General features: G+C 37.8%; 1 protein-coding gene across 4 annotated transcripts in view; it reads left to right on the top strand.

Annotated features, from left to right (window-relative positions):
- The window catches only part of mxt (Eukaryotic translation initiation factor mextil), a 425,214-nt gene that overhangs the window by 35,099 nt on the left and 367,823 nt on the right, over positions 1-22,292 (top strand). For all 4 annotated transcript variants that reach the window (XM_067145489.2, XM_067145488.2, XM_067145487.2 and 1 more), the window contains 3 exons: positions 5,549-5,684; positions 6,038-6,178; positions 13,346-13,512. In XM_067145489.2, coding sequence (XP_067001590.1) covers positions 5,564-5,684; positions 6,038-6,178; positions 13,346-13,512 — 429 coding nt within the window. In that variant the 5' untranslated portion in view covers positions 5,549-5,563. The remainder of the gene's footprint in view (positions 1-5,548; positions 5,685-6,037; positions 6,179-13,345; positions 13,513-22,292) is intronic.

Below are 22,292 nucleotides of genomic sequence, written 5' to 3'. Positions count from 1 at the left end.
GTCCACTAACGTTAAATCAACAATTAATGTTAAATTCAAATTTTACTGTCCGAATTAAAGTCTTCCTCACCATATGTTATCTCCATACTTAAATTACCTTAACTTGCAATCGTTCTATAAAACTAGGCCTGTGCCTTTATTCACAAAGCATTATTATTAAATACTCATTTACATTTTACCCGTGTTCATCGATCACTTCGATACTTCTACTGATTATTAATGTAGCGGTCCACTGGCGAACCTTCGTGGCACACATAATCATTGATATTTACAGACAAACAAACGGACTTTCTTCCAGTCCTACAATCTTTAAATTCATTGGCAACCCTCTACCTCTGGATAATCTTACAACATGCCTTAATATCTATAAAGTTTACGATAACTGACTTAAGTCAGACAAACACATTGGAGCACTTCTAAAATGAATATCGATTTTCTCTTTAAGTGAAACATGCTCCTATACAATCACGAATACTTCAAGCACTTGAACAAACAAAATCAACCCTAATCTACTCTACTAAATAATCAAAAATAATGAGTGCTTGATATATTTATTTACATATTAATTTGTCCCTTTGTTTGTCTATAACTGAATTTGAGCCGGGAAATGGCTCGTTTAACAATCAAGTTACCATAATTAAAGAATATGATCCCCTTCTGTTAACGTTAGCAATCTACAAATTTATATTGATAAGGTACTCATCTCAGCCTTGTAGTTTGCCGAACCGGACAAGGAGCACAGACCCTGTCCAGTTTAACACACCATACTGCTGGTCTCCATGTCAGCAAGTAGAGGTTATCCTTTACACTTTTCAGTATGACATATTTTAACTTTTAGAAAACAAAATAAAAATTAACACTTTGAAGATTTTACACTAATTCTAATAAAGAAATTACTGCTGGCTTTTCATCTAGCCCACTTAATGTAAACATACATCGATCCATAAGAAGAAGGATCATCTTTTGTTTCTTTTTCATTTTAATGTCCAGGTTTTTCAACCACTGTTCCGTTGGATTCATATTCTGTAGGTTTCCATTTCGCACCCTTAGAACACCGCGGATTCTTCGATTTTCCTATCACAAGTGGAGGTAGTTTGCCAGATCCATCTGCATTGGTGTTAAGAAGTACTGTTACACAAATTTTACTCTTCTTCCCTCCATGGCATGAGTCAACTTTTTCAGCTAATGTTTTATTAGGAAGGAGATTGTAGAATAGGCCGGTCTCATCACAGTGGTAGATGTTTGGAGGCTGATAATCGCTTACAATATCCGGCAGAACCTCTTCTTTTCTGTATTGGACCGTGACGTCGTCCTCAGATTTTGAGTCAATGAAAATTGCTCTCCCTGTGATTCCATGACTATCTTTAAATCCTTGCAACCATCCTGATGAAGCCCTGAAATCAGCAGTGATACTCATCATTTTAGCTAAATCTATCGCCTTTGCCTTCAGCATGTCTCCACTAATTGGTAGAGCTGCAGCCTGCTTTTGCTGGAACCATGTGAAAAGTTCTTTTTTCAAATCTTCGTACCATCCTTCTTGCTGACGGCTGCGCTTTGCTGCTTTTTTAACCCAGTTTTAAGAACTCATCCAAAATAGCGTTTCTTTTACTGATGACTACATAGCGTGGTATAAGCAATCCCTAAGTCTGAAGCAATTTCAGTTTTTGTTTTGTGTGGATTAGCGTCCACTTCTCATATAACTTTTCCTTTTTCTGTTGTCCATGGCTAATCAAAAGCAACTGAAAGACAAAACTACTGTTAAACAGTAAACACCAGATACCGGCATCGTGGACATTTTAGTTCTCTGTTGTTCCCATGAAAGAAATTCTCATATTCAAACAAATTTACTGTATTTTCTTTTGTTTCCACAGCGAAACCGCCCACTTTGCTTATAATGTATCTTAATCTTTGGCGGCGTGTCAAAAACGATGAACATGGAGGAGGAGCGAAGGGGACTTGCCTTTGGTAAGCCGCCAGTAAATAAGGGTCAACAATGTCACTCGGCGAAACTCTTTGTGTTCTGTTTCGGCACCAAAACCCGATCGCTCTATTTCTGCCTATGCCGACAAAGAGGAAACTTCGCAAATGCAGTAGTTTCTTTTTAAAAAACACGTTCTCATAACAATTATGCAAAACTCAGTTATATTTCACTGACACGTAATATGTATAAACGGATTACGTATAAATAAGGTTTAATTAACACGCTTTGAAATTATATTTTGCCAGGACCTAAAGGAAATTACATACAAATACGAATTACGTAGAGCAGAGTTACGTATAAAGCAGGTTCAACTGTAATAACTTTTAATATTTGGTTAGGCTTCTAAATTTCTCATCTCAAATTTATAATCAGTTTTCATTTGTAAATTTAATCTGTGGAGTTACATTTGATAGTGCCTCCTACAATATGACGTCGGTGTGACTGCTTTTCCCCGGCAAATTTTACTATTGATCTATAGCTACGTGGGAGTGTGAAGTTTCATATATTTTTTTTAAGTGCCAACTGTTCGATCTATCCCTGGCTGCCACTCTGGTGTTTGCCTGACACCATTTCCAGGAATCTTGTTCACCGTCATTTCGTTGTTCTAACTATCACTTCGCCCGCGAGCTTGGGGACTTACCATTGACTCGGAAATAACCATCCCATTCTCTTCCCAACTGGGCAATAATTTCTGAGAAAACTAATTCTGCTGGCCGTTGTATTTCATCAGGGCGGTCTCTTCCCGCATCGCGCTCACTTTTTTCTCTCCCTGGCCGCCTTCTGCGTGACGTCATGTGATATGAGACAGCGCTCGCCCTTCCTGCTGACATGTATTAACACTATGGTCTAAAATGGTCATAACTTCTGAACCATTCATGCAAATAATGTCCTGACAAGGTTATTCTAATCCTTATAAAATACTGGAGGAGGTCAAGCAATTTATTTTGATGAGGAACTCGAGGATAATATCGAAATAATTATTTAATTTTCAGGAGTTATATTTTTTATTGCGGGCTGTTGCATAAAATCGCTTCTAGAGGGCAGCCGGTTGGAAATAGGTATGTGTCATCGTGGACTTTTTTGTAGAGGTTTCTATGCTGTACATTTCGTACGCTTACACTTGGGGTCTATCGTTGATGGTTCACGCAGCGTAAGCCAGGAAAGCAAGTGACCGACCGCGCGACATTTTTATCTCTTTCTACGTATTTACTGTATATCGAATCACGGATACATAATACTTTTATAGTGGTTCACTACGTGAACAGTGTTCGTGTTGTCAGTATCTGAAGTAGAACCACTGTACTGATTAAAATGCAGTCAACATATTATGGAAACGTGTGTGGCTCTATAAATTGTCGGCACGTAAAAGAACTCCCATGGGACAAAATTACGGCACCTCGACTCTCAGAAAACTGTAAATGTTGTTAGTGAGACGTAACACAAATAACGTTATTATTATTTTGCATATTATAAAGACAATAACGACAACAACCATCATAACCAGTTAGTTTGCTACTGTGATGGCATAACAATGCTTCCTCGTCAGCAATGCTTGGTTGTTGAAACACTTTGTAATAAACTCTTGAATATCTCCATTATTACAGCTCGTACAGTAAAAAGGTGTCAGATATAAATGACTGAATAAAAATCATATTTTCTATAATTATTGTTATGTGCTAATAGCCGGGCTGAGTAGCAACTCAAATGGTAGAGCGCTGGCCTTCTTAGCCCAACCTAGTAGGTTCGATCCTGTCTCGGTCCGGTGGTGAAGGTGCTCAAATACATAGTTAGTGGGACGTAAAATCCAATAACATTAACATATTATGTGCTAATAACTTATATTTCTGAATATATTTCGAAGCTCGCGAAATAATACAGTATCCGTGATCCAATATATAGTAAATACAAAGAAAGAGACAAAAATGTCGTGCGAAAAGAGACCTGTTACTGTATCTCGGTTATTTCAAAACGGGGCCTCACACATCCCAGTCATGAATAGTTAAATAATATAGCCCAGTTCAAAATTTCATATGGTGTGTTTCACGGTAAGACTGCATCCAGATGCAAAAACGTAATGAAAACTCTTATTTCTATTATTTAGTCAAAATTTCTAGTATTCTGTGACAAAATAATTTGTCTCTACGTAAGGACCAGGACATTTATTAGGATATGGCATTTTAATGCAAAGAGTAAGGAGCTAGCACTGAGAAAATATGCCAATATGAAGGCTAAGCTTTGGGCTGGTTCATCAAGTAATTAAGTCTCCTGATACGTACGTTTTAATAAGTTAATATAATTCCATAAAGATGTCCACATGATGTATATTTTCTTATGCCATTTGATATAAACATTTACTTCATCAGGAAATAAAATTAATTATTTTGAGTTGCATGGCAATATTTTATTTCTTATCGTATTATATGTCATGTATTTGATAGTTGATGTTCTACCTGCTCAGCATGTGACGAAATTTAACACATTTTCACGTTTTAAAATCTATTGGAAGTTCCGTTACTTATCGAATCGGACTAAACCAGACTATTATTTGATGAAAGATTGAGAAGATGTTTCACAGGCACGAGAAATCACAGGCTTGCTGTACTGCGACTGTGTACCTTACTCGCTATCGTTCATATCCCGTGACGTCATAGCGCTCCAGCCAATGGAGGCGTCAACCGCTGGAGTAGCCTACCTTTTATTCTAGTTACCTTGGTATTTCATAATCTCTAGTGGAGACAACAGTCTGTGGTAGATTTCACAATCCCTTCTGAACTGGCCAGTACTTACAGTATATATTGTAAGATATTATTGCTTATGAATATGAAATATATATTCTTTAATAAATAATTACAAATGAATGACTCAGCTGACACCCCCACCAGGGTTCAGTAGACATCCGAAAAATCATTAGAGTTGTCCCGATTGTAGGAAAGATGTGCAAACCCGACTGTTGGTATGGCTACGTAATGTGTAGTGAAGGAATGTCTATTATAAATATGGTGCTCTGCATCATGCCATCTAGAAATCAGCCTCATGGTTGGTCCAAGAAATGGTGGCTTGATTGCCTTCAAGAAGACAAATGACGCGCTCATTAGGACCCAGTGGAGATTGGCTTACAAAACAGCTGACCTTACTCTATTATGGGAGAAACGCTAAGAGGATGATGATGAGACAGTCGGATACAAAACCTTTTCTCAGACATAATTGCATTAAACATGAAATTAGTTTTTATATGTTAATGGACTAAAAGGTTTAACTTTCTTACATTAGTAGCACAGATAAATTTTTCTTTCTCTCTATGAGGTGAAAACTTGACAAATGATCCTCTTAGGTCTTTCTAACATGTTTTCATTTGAATTTGTGGGAGACAATTTGACCTTGATGTTTATTGCTATAGTTTCTCATATCACCAGCGCGTTCAGTACTGCACATTGATAGTTATGGCTTAAACTGGAATATTTGTAATCTGAAGTAGTGTAATTTTCATGTAGTAAGATATCTGTATTCAAAATTGTTAGCGCCATGTTATTCTGGAAATTCTCATATTACTTTTCCTTTTGTTTTCAGAGTGGACGTTACATCATGTCTGTCCAAAATATGGCAAGAATAACGAAAACAGTGAAAAAGTTGGAAAAGCCTCGACCATTGAAAATTGGGAATCAGAATAGACATTCTGCTGTTGATGGGAGATTCCTTGGATCAGGTGAATATAAAGATTAAGTTAAGGTTGTTTCAAATATTAATGTGAAATTCTGCTAATGCTACCGAGGTCGATAGCTGTTGTGGCTTAAGTGCGGCCAGTATCCAGTATTTGGAATATAGTGGGTTCAAACCCCACTTTTGGCAGTCCTGAAGATGATTTTCTGTGGCTTCCCATTTTCATCCAGGCAGGTACTTGGTCTGTACCTTAATTAAGGCCACGGCTGCTTCTTTCCCACTCCTAGCCCTTTCCTATCTCATCGTCGCCGTAAGACCTATCTTTGTTGGTGCGACGTAAGAATCAACTTGTAAAAATTATTAAAAATCTGCTGATATTTTTTTTTTTGTCTCTTCTAGTGGAAGACATTATGTCTTTGGCAGATGCTGTGTCTATGAATATCGTGAATGGAAATTTTGATGCTATGCTTCATGCAAACATAGTTACATTATGTAATTATTTGCGAGTACATGGACAACAACTTGAGACAGTTTATAAAGGTGAGTGTTTTCAATCACTTTGTGCACAGCTCTCCTCAGCAACCTCTAGGGAGGGACAACATTATTTGAGGTTTCATGTCCATTAGCGACATTGTAGTTAGAAAAGCAGTTTTGTATGATGCAGCCCTATAGTACATGTGGTATGATTTGAGTCTGAAAGCCTGTTAATTAAGAATGTTTGTGCTTTGAGAAATTTTGTGTGTGTATGTTCACTTAATATTTGTTGGAAGTGTTCAGGGGTGAAATTAAGACATTCTATGCTTGTTTTGATGTACTCATGTCCTGTGTCTAATAAGTGATTACAAATGCAGTTTCTGTGCCAGTTTTAGTGCTCTGATGTATTCTTTGTGTCTTGTCTTGAAATTTTGATCAATTTTCCAATGTAATATTTGGGATGATAATTATATTTGAGTTCGTAGACATGTGGTAAGTAATACATGTATCTGTGGTGGATGTTGTTTCTGGGTTGAATTGTACACCGCTGGAAAAAAGAAATAATTAGAACACCTGGAAAGACGATGCCAATTTTGATCTGATGATGGCATATGCCACCTGGGAGATAGTAGATGCACTGATAATGGTTTCAACGTTGTCCGCCAGCTGGTAGCATAGTGGTATAGCTACCAGAATGCCATCTGTGTCTATGCTTTAAAAGGGAATAATCATGGCCATAAGGCTCAGCGTGGTGCAAATGTGTAAAGCTAGATGATACCATGCCGTGGAGACACACTTGTGCTTCCTACAGCCAACCGAGTGAGTTTGAAAGGGGGTTAAATTGTGGCCTTCCGAGTGGCGGGATGGTCCTTCAGGAGAATTACCACACAAGTTGGACATGCCATGTCAGTTGTGGAATGATGCTGGCAACAGTGGACCTGTGAACATTCTCACACTCATGGACATCCATGCAGCACAGACTCTTCTGCGAAGATCATCATATTGCAAGGGCAGCAATGGCAGATCGTACAGCTACCACAGCACAGATAAGAGTGAGTGTGAGCCTAGAAGTGTCAACATGAACTGTTGCAAACCGGTTACTAGTAGTGAGACTACATGCACCCATGCTCTAGCTCGTCTGCCACTTCCGCCACAGCATCGATGTGCACAGCTCGACTGGTGCCATCAGAGAATCACCCGTAGGATGGATTGGTGTGTTGTGGTCTTCAGTGATGAAAGCAGATTCTACATGCATACAAGTGATGTTCGTTCACGGATATGAAGTAGATCTGGTGAGTGCTGTCTCGCAGAGTTCCTTTGTCCAAGACATGCTGGCCCCATCCCAAACCATAAGGCCTGGGGTGCGAGAAGCAACAGTTCTTGTTAACCTTCGGTGTTTTTTTTTTTTTTTAAATATTAAAAATTTTCTTCTTTGGTCCATATTGAATGGAGATTAACAAAAAACAAAGAAGAGTGCAATTGATCCACCTTTTTCAATAGAATGTATGCTGCTAATTTAAAATTACAACATTATTTATTTGGTACCAGTTTCAATGTCTCGATCATCATCATCAGCCAAAAATTGGGCAAGTAAACAAAGATATACACGTTAAAATACAATCTGTAGACCATTAATGGTAAAATGAAAATGGTTACATAAAATACAGTGTGTGATGATGCTTAAGTAGAAAGTCATTCTCAAAATATTTACACAAGTTGTAGGACAGGAGGTGAAAAACATTTACAAATATTTAAATAAGTCTTGATCACTTTGTAGAGCTTAAAATCTTGAGTGTAGCGTTGTTAACCATGGGACGAGTTTTGAAGGTTATTATCTAAAAAAACTAACGTAAACATGTTGTTCCTCGTACAGCATTGACAATAGGAATATGTAAACTTAGTAGTGACTTGTAATATCAGTCTTCATAAGGTGAAGTACTGAGTCGTGGTGTGATTAAGCAAGTGGATCTTGTTACAGACATGGATATTAAAGTTGTTATAAAACCAATAAGTTTTCGATCCAATGCGGGACCTGAAGTATGAAAAAAGAAAAACTAAATTAGAATAAGATACTGGAAAAGGGACCAGTGCTTGGTACATGTTGTTAGACCTGTTCTTGCAACGGGAAGGTGATGTACTGTTCCCATAGGATAATGCTTGTCCATGCACTCCCTGTGAAACTCAACGTGTTCTGCAAGATGTGTAGCAACTTCTCTGGCCAGCACGATCTCTGGAGTTGTCTCCAATGGAGCACATGTGTGACGTTATGCGACGACAAGTGATTCGTGCGACTTGTCAACCCACAACTCTTACAGAACTACGTGAACAGTTCGAGTAGGCATGGAATAACGTATCCTAAGAGTGTATTCGCCACCTGCATGATCAACTGCATGCCAAAGTCAGCCCCTGCACTGCCACGCGTGGAGGCTACCCCGCATACTAATATGGGTGTTTCAACATGGTTCCATACCTGGTACCTAAGAACCGCTTGAGCTATTGATCTATAAATGTAATCATTCCATGTACTTCATACATATTGTTCCCACAATAAATCTTGAGAGTGAATTGGAAGCCTCTTAGAGGGTGTTTTCCGGCAGTGTATTTATTTTCTGAAAGGTGTCTTATTGTAATTTCCTGATTTTTTGGTGGGGAGAAGTAGTATGGCTTTGTGTGGATTAAAAAAAAAAAAAGATTTATGTTTCCTTGTTCTTATTGTGTATAAGCTGCTGTTGGAGTGTGTAGCTGTAAACATTAGCATCTGCTAGGTACCTTATGGTGTGATGTTCTTCAAAATAATCCTTTGTAGAGAATGATATGTTGTTTAATCTGTATAACATGCACCAGAATGCAGTGTGCTGTGTTTGAAGTGCTGTGAATCAGGTTATTATTTCTAGAGGGATTCTTGTGATTGTTTTTGGATGTTATCTTTTGTGATGATGAAGTGTAGGAAGTTCATTAATGTGTTGGATTCGTATTCTGCCATGTACTGTGGGTTTTTGTGTAATCTCTTGGTATGAACAAATAGTTGTGCACATTGTCTGAATCTGATGATAGTCTCACAGTACACAGACCACTATGTTAGTGGATGATCTTCTCTTACTAAGGCATCATGTGCAGCATGTCTCCTCTGTTGCTGTCCTCTTGCTGTATGGCCAAAAAAAAAAAAAACAGGCATGTCATACCGTTCTCATATGACTAGAAGGTGTTGAAAAGGGTGAGTCAGTCAATTCAATCAATCACCAATGGTCTGCATTTAGGGTTGTTGACCAAGTGGCAGATTCCCTATCAGTTGTTTATCTAGTCTTTTCTGAAATTATTTCAAAGAAGTTGAAAAATTTATTAAACATCTCCATTTGTAAATTATTGCAATCATCCCTAATTCATCTTCCTGTGAATGTATTGCTTGTATGAAGTTTGAAATAGGGAATGGCGACAGCATGATTGAAGCATTGTGGATCAAGGGAATTCGATCAATGAATATGCCTGTAGAAGATCCGAATACTTGTTAATAGTGTCTGTTGGTCATAATAACATGACTTGCCTATATATAAATACAGTAGAAGTCTATTATAGCAGGAATTCATAATGGCAAAGATTTTACTCGCTCTAACGGATTGTCATTTTTTGTAAAAGTTGAGGAAAAGCCCATACACATTCAAATTGGTGTGAAACAGCAATTAGTTTGTTAAAAACTTGCGTTTTTGCGGATGATATCCACACTACGGCTTGCTCATTTGTTATTTTTCGAAATATGATACTGCGTGAAAGTGTATGTTTAATTTCATTCTGAAAAAATTATAGTATCACTCCAGAGGCCTCTGTGGCAAATGTTCCAGTTTTCTTCTTCAAATAGCGTTACCTAACCTAACCGTATATGTATCATGAAAACGTATTTCAAGTGCACGTAGAGAAATTATAACTTCCTCGCTACAAAATTACATGGGAACAGCCTTTCCGAAATTTAACTAGATGCAAGAAAATATAACCTATATGTATCAGTGATGTACTCTGCCATATCTTTAGGTGTACCACATGCTTCCTTAATTTCAGTATATAAAATTAAAAATTAAGCAATGTTTACTTCAGCCTTTATTTCTAATGAGTTAACAACTGCTATTTGCCATACTATTTATGCATGTATTGAAGAAACGTGTTATCCTCTTTCATTTTGAATTTTCTTTTAGAGAGCAGCAATCGATGGGCATTACTAATCGACTCTGACATAGCCTTCGAATGTTGAGGAGAGAGCTCGCAAGTGTACATAGCGAGAAAAGGATACGGTACCGAAGATGTCCAATTGATTTTGTGGCAAAGGTTTGTTTTCTTATTCAAACAGAGTCACGTAACATAACTTAACTGTACTATATGTATCATAAAAACATATTCCAAGCGCCAGTGGAGAAATGATAACATTCTCAATGTAAATTTACATGGGAATAGACTCTCTGAAATTTAACCAGACGTGAGAAAATATAAACTAACCTCTGAAATCGCTCTGCCGTACCTTGAGATGTATCACATTCTTACTTAATTTCAGTGTAGAGTATTAAAAGTAAGCGATCATTTACTTAGCCTTTATTTCTAACAAGTTAATAACTGCTATCGACGAGGTTTTATTTGCATAGTTTTTATGAAAACATATTCTTCTCTTTCATTTCTAATTTTCTTCACGGAACAGCAGTTGACGGGTATTACTAATCGACTCTGACATCGCCTTCAAATGTCGGTGAGAGAGCTCGCTGGAGGACATAGTGAGGAAACGATACCAAAGATGATCTATCACATACAATATAATCGCTGGGTGCATAAATGTTGATAAATGAAAAAAAATGCGCACGCTTAATCGCTCATAATAACGGATGCGTCCTTGATAGGGCTCTCGCTGTAACTGAAGGATAACACACAGTTTAATAAAAGAATTTGGAAGGGACAGGCAAAAACTGCCATTGCAACGGAGTTCTCGTTAAATGCCGTACTCGTTATAGTGGAATTCTGTTGTACGTACGCACTCTAATGTGGATAAAGCTACCCTTGTTGAAAATGTTGCATGCTCTTAAAGGTAGGCCATGTTATGAGTTGTTCTATCAGTGTAACTTCCAAGAATTGTCAAGTATGTAACATCACACTTGTGTAAATGATTTCATTAGTTTTGCTTATTTTCAACTCATCTGTGACATTCAAATGCAGGATTTCATATACACTAGTGGAAATGCTTTGAAGAGCGCTTAGTAAACATCATCATATCCAAATGAATTTTAGAATACAAACTTCGTGTATAGAGGACATTCTGATCATGTGCCTACTATGGTGTGCAGCCATTGGACCAAATGTCTTATCACATGTCATTCGACAACATACCAAGTGCGGTTGGCTGTGCAGTTGCATTGCCTGTGTATCACACAGTGCGCCTGCAAAGCATGGAAAACGACCGTGAGCAGCAATTGAACAATCAAGTGACTTCGAGTGTGGCTCTATAGTGGTACTCCAAGAAAGTGGCTGGACTTTCCGCAGAGTTGCCACACACTAGGGTGGAATATGTCTGTGATCCACAGGGTTTCCCCCAGCTTTCAAGGTTATAAATTTCATTATTGGTTCTGTATTGAATTAAGATTACATATAATTTACAAAGTTTATTCCACCTTTATATTATAAGAATGTTGCATGGTTTTATCTACATTTAATTTCTGTATCAGAAATATTGGACCTCAAGCAAGACAGGCACCCTCTGTGCCAATGTTCAATTTTCAATTTTCTACCTGAAGATGCACTCGGAATTTTAGAACTCAGTAGAAGCATCTGGACTTTGAATTCAACCGGCATATTACGTTTTTAAAGTGCAATTTTAGAGTATTCACTAACAAGGGCATATTTTAATCATCATTGTAAAAATTTGTATGATAACTATTCTTACACTCAAATTCTAATTGACGTAAATCCTAAAAAATTATTTGTCACTGATCAGGATAACATTATTTTATCTATAAAAGTTCATCAATCCACCATTTTATATGTACATTATCACATCACATACACAGTTCATTCTTTTAAATTTTGTTTTCACAATGTAATTCTGTCTTAGGACTTCAGCAAATCCATAAGTGTATCTTAGTTAGGCTGATGATGACCCATGTAGGGTCGAAACTAGTCCCTTGATAACATATTGTAATGTATTTATAGACATTGCAATTATTGTACAGTATTGAGTAAGTGGAATAAACTTTGTTAATTATATGTTTCCCACAGCTGCCTACCCCCACCAGTGCCATCTCGCTGTACTGAAGAGCACCTTAACAGAAGGATTGTTCGAGCCACCGTGACTGACAGAAGAAAGACGTTCTATTCAATCAGTCACTGTGGCGCCACATGTCTGCATGAACAACAAACAATTAGTTGTTGGATGTAGGTTTACATTCTCTCTGGCATGTTTACCCCTGATGTCTGCTGATTGTCGTGAACATCTTCAATAGTGTCAGGAGAGAGTGTGTTGGAAAGGTAAACAGAGAGCAGTAGTATTCGGTGATGAGTCATTTTTGTCTTGCAGGCGTGCAGGTGTAAGAAGCATTTCATTGTGTACTCATACTCACCAACCAGGCCTACGTCTGCGATTATGGTACAGGTGGCCATAAGCTACACACCCTGATTGCCTTCAATATTGATTCGGGCGAGCATGATGAGTGCATTGTTCATCTATTTTCTGACCCTATCTGAACACACAATAGGAACCATTTTTCCAGCACGGTAACGTGCGTCCTCATGTCACTGGGGCGATGCAACATGCTCTACACATGCTACCCTGGCCCATTAGCTCCAGACCTCAGCCCCATTGAGCATCTGTGGGATATTATGGAATGGCGCATGATGTCCAGCACACCCCTGGCAATGACCATTGACCATCCACACCAAGAAGTACAGCGAGTTGGATATTGTACCTGAGAGAGTATCGCAGCATGTGTGACCATTCAGAGTGATTACACTCCTTATTAAGATGTCCGCTGTATATGTTGCATTTAATGCTCTGGATGCCCCATGGACTTGATGTTTTCTTCAGTGTAACGAACCACCTCCTTCTTGTGTACCAACTTTAGGACTAATATTTGTTTGTCTACATGATTTTCTTAAATGCATTTCCAATAGTGTATTTCAATGTGTCTTATTCTATATTCTTTAAAGCACTATTCTAATATTACTAAATTTAGTCATAGCTTACTACTACTGGGCCATCTCTATTTTTAGATCAGTTGGACCGAGCGTTTGTAACGTTCCGGAATGGATCCCGTGATGAACGTCTGGATCTTCGATCGAAAATCCACCTTTTGCAGCTAATCGAATTACGAGCTACAAATTGGCAGTGCTACGATAACATGCATAGCTACTATAAACCAAAGATCAATACCATTGAGGTAAATACCTACTTGTAAGCCTTCCTGAATTTTATTTTTCTCGCTAATTATAGAATTGTTGCATGCTGTAAAAAAAGAATTAAAGCATATCCTTATTCTTTATAATCTCAGTCTTTTACTTTTGAGGATAGTCCTTAGTTTGTTATGAACAAATTTATCTGAGATTGAAAGAATCTCCTTATATTCTTACCACAAGACAGCCAATGCACTAAAAGCAAGCAGCACCATGATTTCAACTCGTATTAATGTTATTTAAGTACAGTAAAACCTCGTTAATTTGAAGTCGTTGGGACGCAAAAATTGGACTTCGAATTGTGTGATTTCGAATTATCCGCCAACACGTACTTCAGAAATGCCAACCCCTGCGGCGTCACAGTATATTCTAAGACTGGTTACAGCATGCAATTAACCTTGATTCACAGTTTAAAGCTCCCAACTGCCATGGAAAAAAACTATTTCCAAAATGTATCCAACAAGGTGCATTTACAGTATTCAAATAATGCACTTGGTTAACTCGCCGGCAAACATAACCTCACACAGTGGAATCAAAAGAAAGAAAATATGATTCAAAGATGAGGAGAAATCTATACTGGCTCCCCTGTGCAAGTGCTTTATTCATTGGTTTACTGTACTGTATGCATTGTAGATGCCTTTTGCGTGCACGGAAAGTACCCCATGCCCTTAACCCTCCAAGTGGCAAACGCCTGATATCAGGCGTTTTATGCGTTTGCCCAGTGGAAACTCCTGATATCAGGCGTTTTGACATACTCTTTATTTTATTTCGGTAATCGAATTATTATTTATCGAATTGTGCTAATTACGAATCAATCGAAGGAGAAATATTCAGTCATAATCCTGAAATAGTTTGTATAATAGCATGTTGCACTAATCTAGTGTAAATCGTTGCCAAATTAGCGTCAAAATCCCACTGTCTTGCGCTAACTGCTACACATTCATTGGCCGGCCACTTGTAAGTCTCAGCTGAGCCAGCTATATTTAGCCGCCAGTTTTCATTCTGATTTCAATCTGAATTGTTGACATGCACTCATATCAGCAATACTGAATCATTTCCTCACAGGAACAGTGAATAAATCTTCAAAGGGATCTCAGATTGTTTTAGGTACAAAACTTGAACCCAGGCAAACCGTTTACTTTTGGCAAGGTGACTTTCTACCGGTTGCATATAAAGAGAAGAAAACGCGGAAACCAGTTTTTTGTTTCACAACTGGATGTCACGCTAAGGGCAATGTTGTAAGGAGTCAAAAGGGAAATGAAGGGCTGAAACCACTACTGATTCATAAGTACAATATCTTCATTGAAGGTGTAGATAATAAAGGTAAGTGCATTTACCATGCCACTTGTTCCAGACCAACCAGAAGGTACTGGAAGAAAATTTTTTCAAATCTTCGAGATATGACATTATTTGATGCATACATCCTGTACATAAGGAACACTGATAAGCCTTTAGCAAGACGAGACTTCATGGTCAATGTAGTTAGGGGATTGCTAAATGAACAGTTCCCTCTTCCAGTTGTGAGGCCAACGGGTCATGCACAGAGGCCCCTCTCATGCTCTCGAAAAATTACCACAGAATAACAATCGCCTATGTGTTGTGTGCTTGCAAGAAAAGTAGTAGTCTACATTCTGGTGTCCAGGATGTAATGGTGGTATTCACCAGGGGTGTTATCATAAACTAGTGCACTTCTTGAGGTCTGACAATCGTGGAGTAAAAAGAAAGACCCACCCAAGTGACTCTTGAGTGAAATGTACAAGTGGTAGCATAGAATTGTTGTATACATTGTTGTATATTTTTTCCAGTTAAGAACAGTATTATAAACTACTGTATATACCAGTATGCAACTATTTACTATGAACTGGTGCTCCTTTTGTATATGTAATTTTTTTAAATTTACCTAGATATAAACATATTATATATAGCACAACTTTTGCAAAAATAAATAATATAAACAAATTCAATATATTTTTGGTCTTACATTTATTGGATGATAAATAACAGGTTTAGTATCATAATCATCTTATTCCTTGCACTTTTGCGGTTAAAAGGGTGTGCTGTTTATGTATGTACAACATGTCAACGATTTTTAACACAATTTATACTAAGAGTCTGCAACACCGGTAAAATATCGCTGCCACTATAGCATAAATGACCGCCACATCGAGGGTTAAAACATCGCGACTTATTGAACATTCTTATGACGAGGGGAGAAAGTCTCTCGCTTCTGTCCACATCATTCTCTTTGTTCCACATTACAACAGTACAGTGAGTATACTTGTACGATTTCCCACCATGGCACTTCTAAGACCCATTAATGCATGCAATCACCTTGATTCTCATTTAAACTTTTCAAAGGCTATGAAAAACACTATTTCAGAAATGTATCCAACAAGGTGCATTTACATTATTCAAATAATGCCCTTGGATAACTCACTGGCAAACATAACCTCACGCAGTGAAATCAAAAGAAAGAAAACATGATTCAAAGATGAAGAGAAATCTATATCGGCCAGTGCACTTGTAAAAGACAATGGCAAACATAACCTCACGCAATGAAAGGAAGAAAAATACGATTCAAAGACAAGGAAAAATTATGCTGGCTCCCCTGTGCAAATGCTTTATCTTTTGGATGACTGTACTGTTTGCATTTTTAGATGCCTTGTACTGGCATGGAAAGTGCCGACGCCCTTACAACATCGTGGCTTTTCGAACTTTCCTATGTCAGGGGAAGGAAGTCTCTTGCTTCCGTGTGCACTGCATAGCAACACAGTACATTTCCTGGCTGGCAATTCTCTCCTTTATGACCATAAGTCCGTTTGGCCTTAGCATTTAAAAAAATAAAACAAACAACGCAGTTTAAACGGTATTTACAATAATTTTTGGTGTGTACGAATTGATTATAGGCTATAAGCCACGCTTTTTCGCCAACTCTCGGCATCACCAGTGTTTGCGGATTCTACCTCTCCGCACACTGCCTGCTACGTGATATTATGGCGTTCCTTAAAATGCCGAATACGAAATAATGACGATCCGTTTGAACATAGCAGATATGAAGCACACTGTAGACACACCAAAGTACTTCAGGTAAAAGTGCGCAAAGTTACCCCTGCACGTTCCGGAAGATGCATTCTTTCATGATGCGGAGAAATTATGAATTTAAATTACTCTGTAAAATACTATTTTCTTCAAAATCTAAAGGCAGTTTTGAATTAAAAGTCTGGATTTCGTTAACGGGACAGACATTGTTCTTCGAATTACGAATTATCCATATTTCGAGTAAACTATTTAAATAACATGCAAAACCGTACCTCATGTATCCGGGAACGAGAGCTGCTTTGAATTAGGCGAGATTTTGAATTAACCAGTTTCAAATTATCGAGGTTCTACTGTATTAGTATAAAACAAGCAAATCTCATGGCTCTACAGACCAGATGTGCCTCGACCTACCAGAATGTGAGGCATTACGTTTTCAGCAAAATAAAGCCCCTTGGCTTTCTAGACTGGTGCTGCTGTCTTATCATAAAAATATGGCTCCTTAGTTCTATAATAGATAGAGTAGGCCTCAAAACAGCCGTAAGATCCAGGTAATAAACACTGACCTAGCGAGGAATCAAAGCTGGGGGTCTCCAGGAGGAGGTAATTTTGCTACCCTTAGACCATGGGGCTGCCCTGAAGTACTATACAGTCTAGTTAATAAAGAGTAGGCTGTGCTGCACCATTTCCTTATATACAGATTCTGCTAGGTATTCTTTTCCTCTCTCTCCATCATTCTTTAATTATGATGATGATCATCATCTTTATATAGGAAATCACCTGCAATGAATTGGAACAATTTTTTGGTGTCCCCTGTTTGTATCCATTTCATTATACATAATTATCATGATATTGTTTCCATTCATGATGGTATTATACACGGTGTCTTTGAAAAAGTTTCCAGTATTTACATAGGAGGTAACACTCAACAAAGGAAAAAGGGTCCTATAAACACTGATCACAAACCCAGTATCTTCGGAGTCTGCTACCACTACTATCAATAATCACAATGTTCCATTAATTTGCGGAGGGTTGTATGCAACAAAAGATAAATACGTTGTAATAAATGGTTGTGAACATTCTAGCGTGTTGTGTTATGGTCTTATTATGTCTGAGGGTCATATTTTGCTCGCTGAGCATTTTTATAGCAAAACAAACATAAAACCATTGTACTGAAACACACTAGTTGAAGTACAGTATTCCACTGCATATTACGGACCGTATTGCTCTCGCAGTCAGGTAGGTTAGTTATGTCAGGTGTACGGTAGTGCTTAAATGGCACACTTTTTTTTGTGACACTGCTGTATTGTAATTACCATATAATCTCGAGTACCACCCGCACTTTTTTTTCAAAAATATCGCTTCCAAAATTGGGTGCGGATCGTGTTTAAAATTTTGGGAAATTTATATTTCCGAATGCACGTAAATTGCGCATCATCGCCGGCGCGGCTTGGCAACAATGTTCTCTCCGCTCTCAGTATACGCTACTTCCACTCTTTGCGTCAGTTTCACGCACGTTCTCGGAGTATCAACATGAATTCCACAAAGCGTTTGCGATCTTTTACTGCAAGTGAGAAACTCAAAATAGTTCGGGAAGTCGATATTATTGGAAGTCGTGCAGCCGGTAGGAAATACGATATTGACGAGTCGTGTATTTGCGATTGGAGAAGGAAGAACAATGTGCTATTAACATGTAGTTTTGTGGACTGAGTGTACAGTATACAGAAATTGAAAAATGAACTTTATAAATATGTGACAGGCGGGAATTGGGATATGGTGTGTCAACCGAAATGTGTCGGCTAAAGGCATTAGAGATCGCAAAGGAACTTTAAATGGAAGGGTTTAAGGCAAGCCGAGGATGGGTTTGTAGTTTTATAAAAGAAATGGGTTGACCGTACGAAGGTGTACCTCAATTTCACAGAGTCTTCCTGGTACCTACGATGAGAAGTTATTGTTTCAGCGTCACATAATACGGTTGCGGAAGGAAAATGCATATTTGCTTTCCCAAATTGGCAATGCCGATCAGACGCCAGTCTACTTTGAAATGCCAGTGGACAGGACTGTGAATGTTAAGAGTGCGAAAAGTTTTACCATTGGAACAGGTGGTAATGAAAAACAACGGTGTACAGTAATGTTGTGTATTCTCACCGACAGAACCAAATTGCCGCCGTACATTGTTCTCAAGCGAAAGACGCTTCCTAAAAATCTGCCCGCTGGTGTTATCGTCAGATCTCAGAACTCCGGCTGGATGGACAGTTCACTTGTGGAACTGGGTGAAGTGTGTCTGGTAACGTCACCCTGGTGCATTATTGGTGCAAAAGTGCTTGCTTGTTCTTGACAGTTACCGCAGCCACACAACAGACGCTGTGAAGAAACATATCAAGGATGGGAAAACCGACCTAGCAATCATTCCGGGCGGGATGACGTCTATGCTACAGCTGCTGGATATCTGCATGAACTGTCCATTTAAAGCAGCCTTGAAACAGCTCAATACAGAATGGATGGCGGCTGATAATCACATACTGACGCCAACTGGTCGCATGCAGTGCCCGGAAGTTCAGCTGCTGTGTTCGTGGGTTTTGACGGCGTGGAATCGTATTCCTGGAGACCTCATACGGAAGAGCTTCAAGAAATGTAGCATTTCTAATGCTGTGGATGGCACCGATGACGACATTTTGTGGGAAGGTGATTGTGATGAAAGTTCCGAAGTTGGTACTGATGATGATGATGAATGAACTTGTTGGATGTCGGTCTGGTAATGTTTGTTTTCTTTTATTTGTATTTTCTAATCATTTGATGTGTGTTAGTAAAGATTGTAAATAATTTTGACTTCACTTTAAAAAAAAAAATTTTGTTCTTTCAAAAGAAGGGTGCGGGTCTTATTCGGTGGCGAGTGGATTCGAGATTATACGGTAGTTTTCTTGTCTTTCTTCTCTGGTCTTATACCTTGTAATGAAGGCCTGTTGTTCAACATGGGAAATGGTCGATATGATTTTCTGTTGTGGATTACAAATTTCATTATATACGTGGGTGTTGATACTGCTTCATTAAGAACAAATATTTGGTTTAAGACTTCTTCAGCCGTGGCATCTCTAATTATTTTATCTAATTAAAATACAGAAATATTACTGTCCAATAATTTAAAATTAATGAACCCATGTCCTTTCTAGAATGTTAAAAAATACACTAAAATCAATACTATGTTTTTCCATAATACTGTCCACCACTTTCTTAGAAAAAAATCTTTTACATGTTAAAATTTGATTTCATAGCATTATCCTCTAATTAATGTTGAGGTTTGACATAGCTTCAGTATACGGAATGAGGTAGAAGTTAATCTTTGGCATCGGAAGTGGGAAAATAAGACCTTATCATTTCTTAATTTGTCAATTGGAGAATACTGAAGCTTTCAATCTGATAAAATTCAAGAGACTAGGTCTTGAAAGGAGAAGAAAAAATAAATTTAGTGGGTTTGAACTTTCGGAGATAAGAAAAGTGAGTTTTTGTTACGATTGCATAATACAGAAACACCCTCAAATTGTGTTCCTCCCTACGGCTGGTTCCCATCCTAGCCTTACCTCATATGTCGGTCAAACAGGTCGGAATTTTCATACTAGGTACCAGGAACACGTTAACACTAATAGACACAGGAAGTATTCCGCCATAAGTGTGCGTATGGGAAATGCGGGTCCCCAGTATACCAATATAAATCGGGACTTGATCATATTAAAAAAGGTGAGCAAAGGGAACCTGATGAGTGTATATGAAAATATTTATGTAGGTTTGGACCAGATTTATAATACGAAAAATAATTTGAATGACTTGTGAGAGAATCAGAATCCGTTATACAAACAGATACCGTCATTTTTAACATCACGCAAAATTAATAGTTTGAAGTTACCTCCACAGAAGCAAACACCCCTTCCTTCCATTTGTGCCATTGCAGTATTCCTGAAGTGAAGTTATAGTCAAGTCAGAGTAATAGTGAAGTTAAGCAAAACAAATAACTTCATGTAGCAGAAGTTCAGATCGAAGAAACATCAAAATATAAGTAATCGTGATGGCAGTGTAAAAAAACAACAACATGGTATTTGGATTATCAAGACCCAACACTGAACAAAATGACCGACACACTGAGCAGATTAATGTGCCGCGAAAATGAAGCTGAATTACTTATGTAAAAACTACAAGAAAAGGAAGAGAGTTAGAAAGAAAGGACATATCAGTTATATTGCATTGATTTATCACAATTCAGAGCAAGGAATAAAACGTGATATCTTCGTTTTAAACAGAAGACAAAACTTAGTAGTCAATTTGCCATAAGACACCAGCAGATTTATAAAGACAGAAGCAAGGAGCTACAATAACTCAATAGAATCAACACCTTCTATAAATAAAAACTAAAATTAGATTTCTGAAATTAAAACAGTCATTTTGAAGGTCTGATAAAGACGGTAGAGATCAGGACAAGCAACTTTGAAAGAAACATAATTGTTTAAGTAGTAATAACTTGCATCAGCTGATTGCTTATGTATCTTCTATTTGCATAAATGAGCCAGTCAAGATGACATCTCTTTAAAGAAGATGGGGAATCGACTACCTGGGGTGACCTAAGGCAAGCCATGACGTACCGTCATTGCAGACGACCTTTTCCAAGCCAGCCATGAACCACCGAGATTACTCCCAGAAGCGGAGAATCAACCACACCTAGCCCATTCCAGAAGCGAAGGAAGATTTTCTTGAAATAAAATATGTAGTTTAGTAGAATCGAATTGAATAGATAAATATGTAGTCAGGTGTTGTCATTGTGCCATTTAGTTGTCAAAAATAACCTATAATATATTAGATTCTTGCGAGGGAATTCAGTATAAATGAACTTAAATGGAAGATAGGTATTCATCTACAGAAATAAGCAAACCCCAGCTAGGTGTCAATGAAATGAAAGGCACAGACGATATCTTATGCAAAGCTGTAAACAAAGTTCTTATGAGTAGGATATGTTATGAGATTATATAGACATTCCAAGTAATAGTTTGAAGTGAGTGTAGGTGATATATTCTAAGAGTGTAACTAGGAGTTACGTTTTTATTGAGATAGGTTATGAGATGTGAAAATGTCACCAGACAAGATGAAGGTTATGGTGAATTAAGAAGAGGTTGATCCGATATTAACAGTATCTGAGAATAAGACTGCTTATGCGTCAGGAAAAATTATTACGAAAAGTTGCAGATATTAAGAGGAAATACGAGTCAAAGTGAATCATTTAAGAAGCTACAGATTTATAACAGGAATGAAATGAAAGATGATTTAAATAGAGGTCTATCTATGACGAGATAAGATAAGGAATGGAATGTTTAAAGTAATCAATGTAAGGTTTGACGCAAGATAGGATCACATGAGCTAATAATTGTGACATTGTAGATTGTCAAATAACCATGTATGATAAATGCAACGTATGTTAACCATTATGATATTGGATGATAGGTCTTAGTCATTCGTAGATATCCCTATGGAATTGTACTCAGAGATGTTGAGATAGACCTTCCTGTAAATAGCTACATTAGAATAAAATTGATCATGGCACAACTAGATAAATATAGTGGATCTTTGATACTGAATATGAGAGTATGTATGGTTTGATATAGAATTATGTCTTCAAATATGAGTGTTCCCTAACATTAATTGATTTATGCGAGATCTTACAATTCTGAATAGAATCCTTCTAGGGTGT

The sequence above is a fragment of the Anabrus simplex genome, chromosome 4 (assembly GCF_040414725.1).
Source record: "Anabrus simplex isolate iqAnaSimp1 chromosome 4, ASM4041472v1, whole genome shotgun sequence".
Taxonomy (NCBI): domain Eukaryota; kingdom Metazoa; phylum Arthropoda; class Insecta; order Orthoptera; family Tettigoniidae; genus Anabrus; species Anabrus simplex.
The sequence above is the reverse complement of the archived record's forward strand: the minus strand, read 5'-3'. Positions and strand labels throughout refer to the sequence as shown.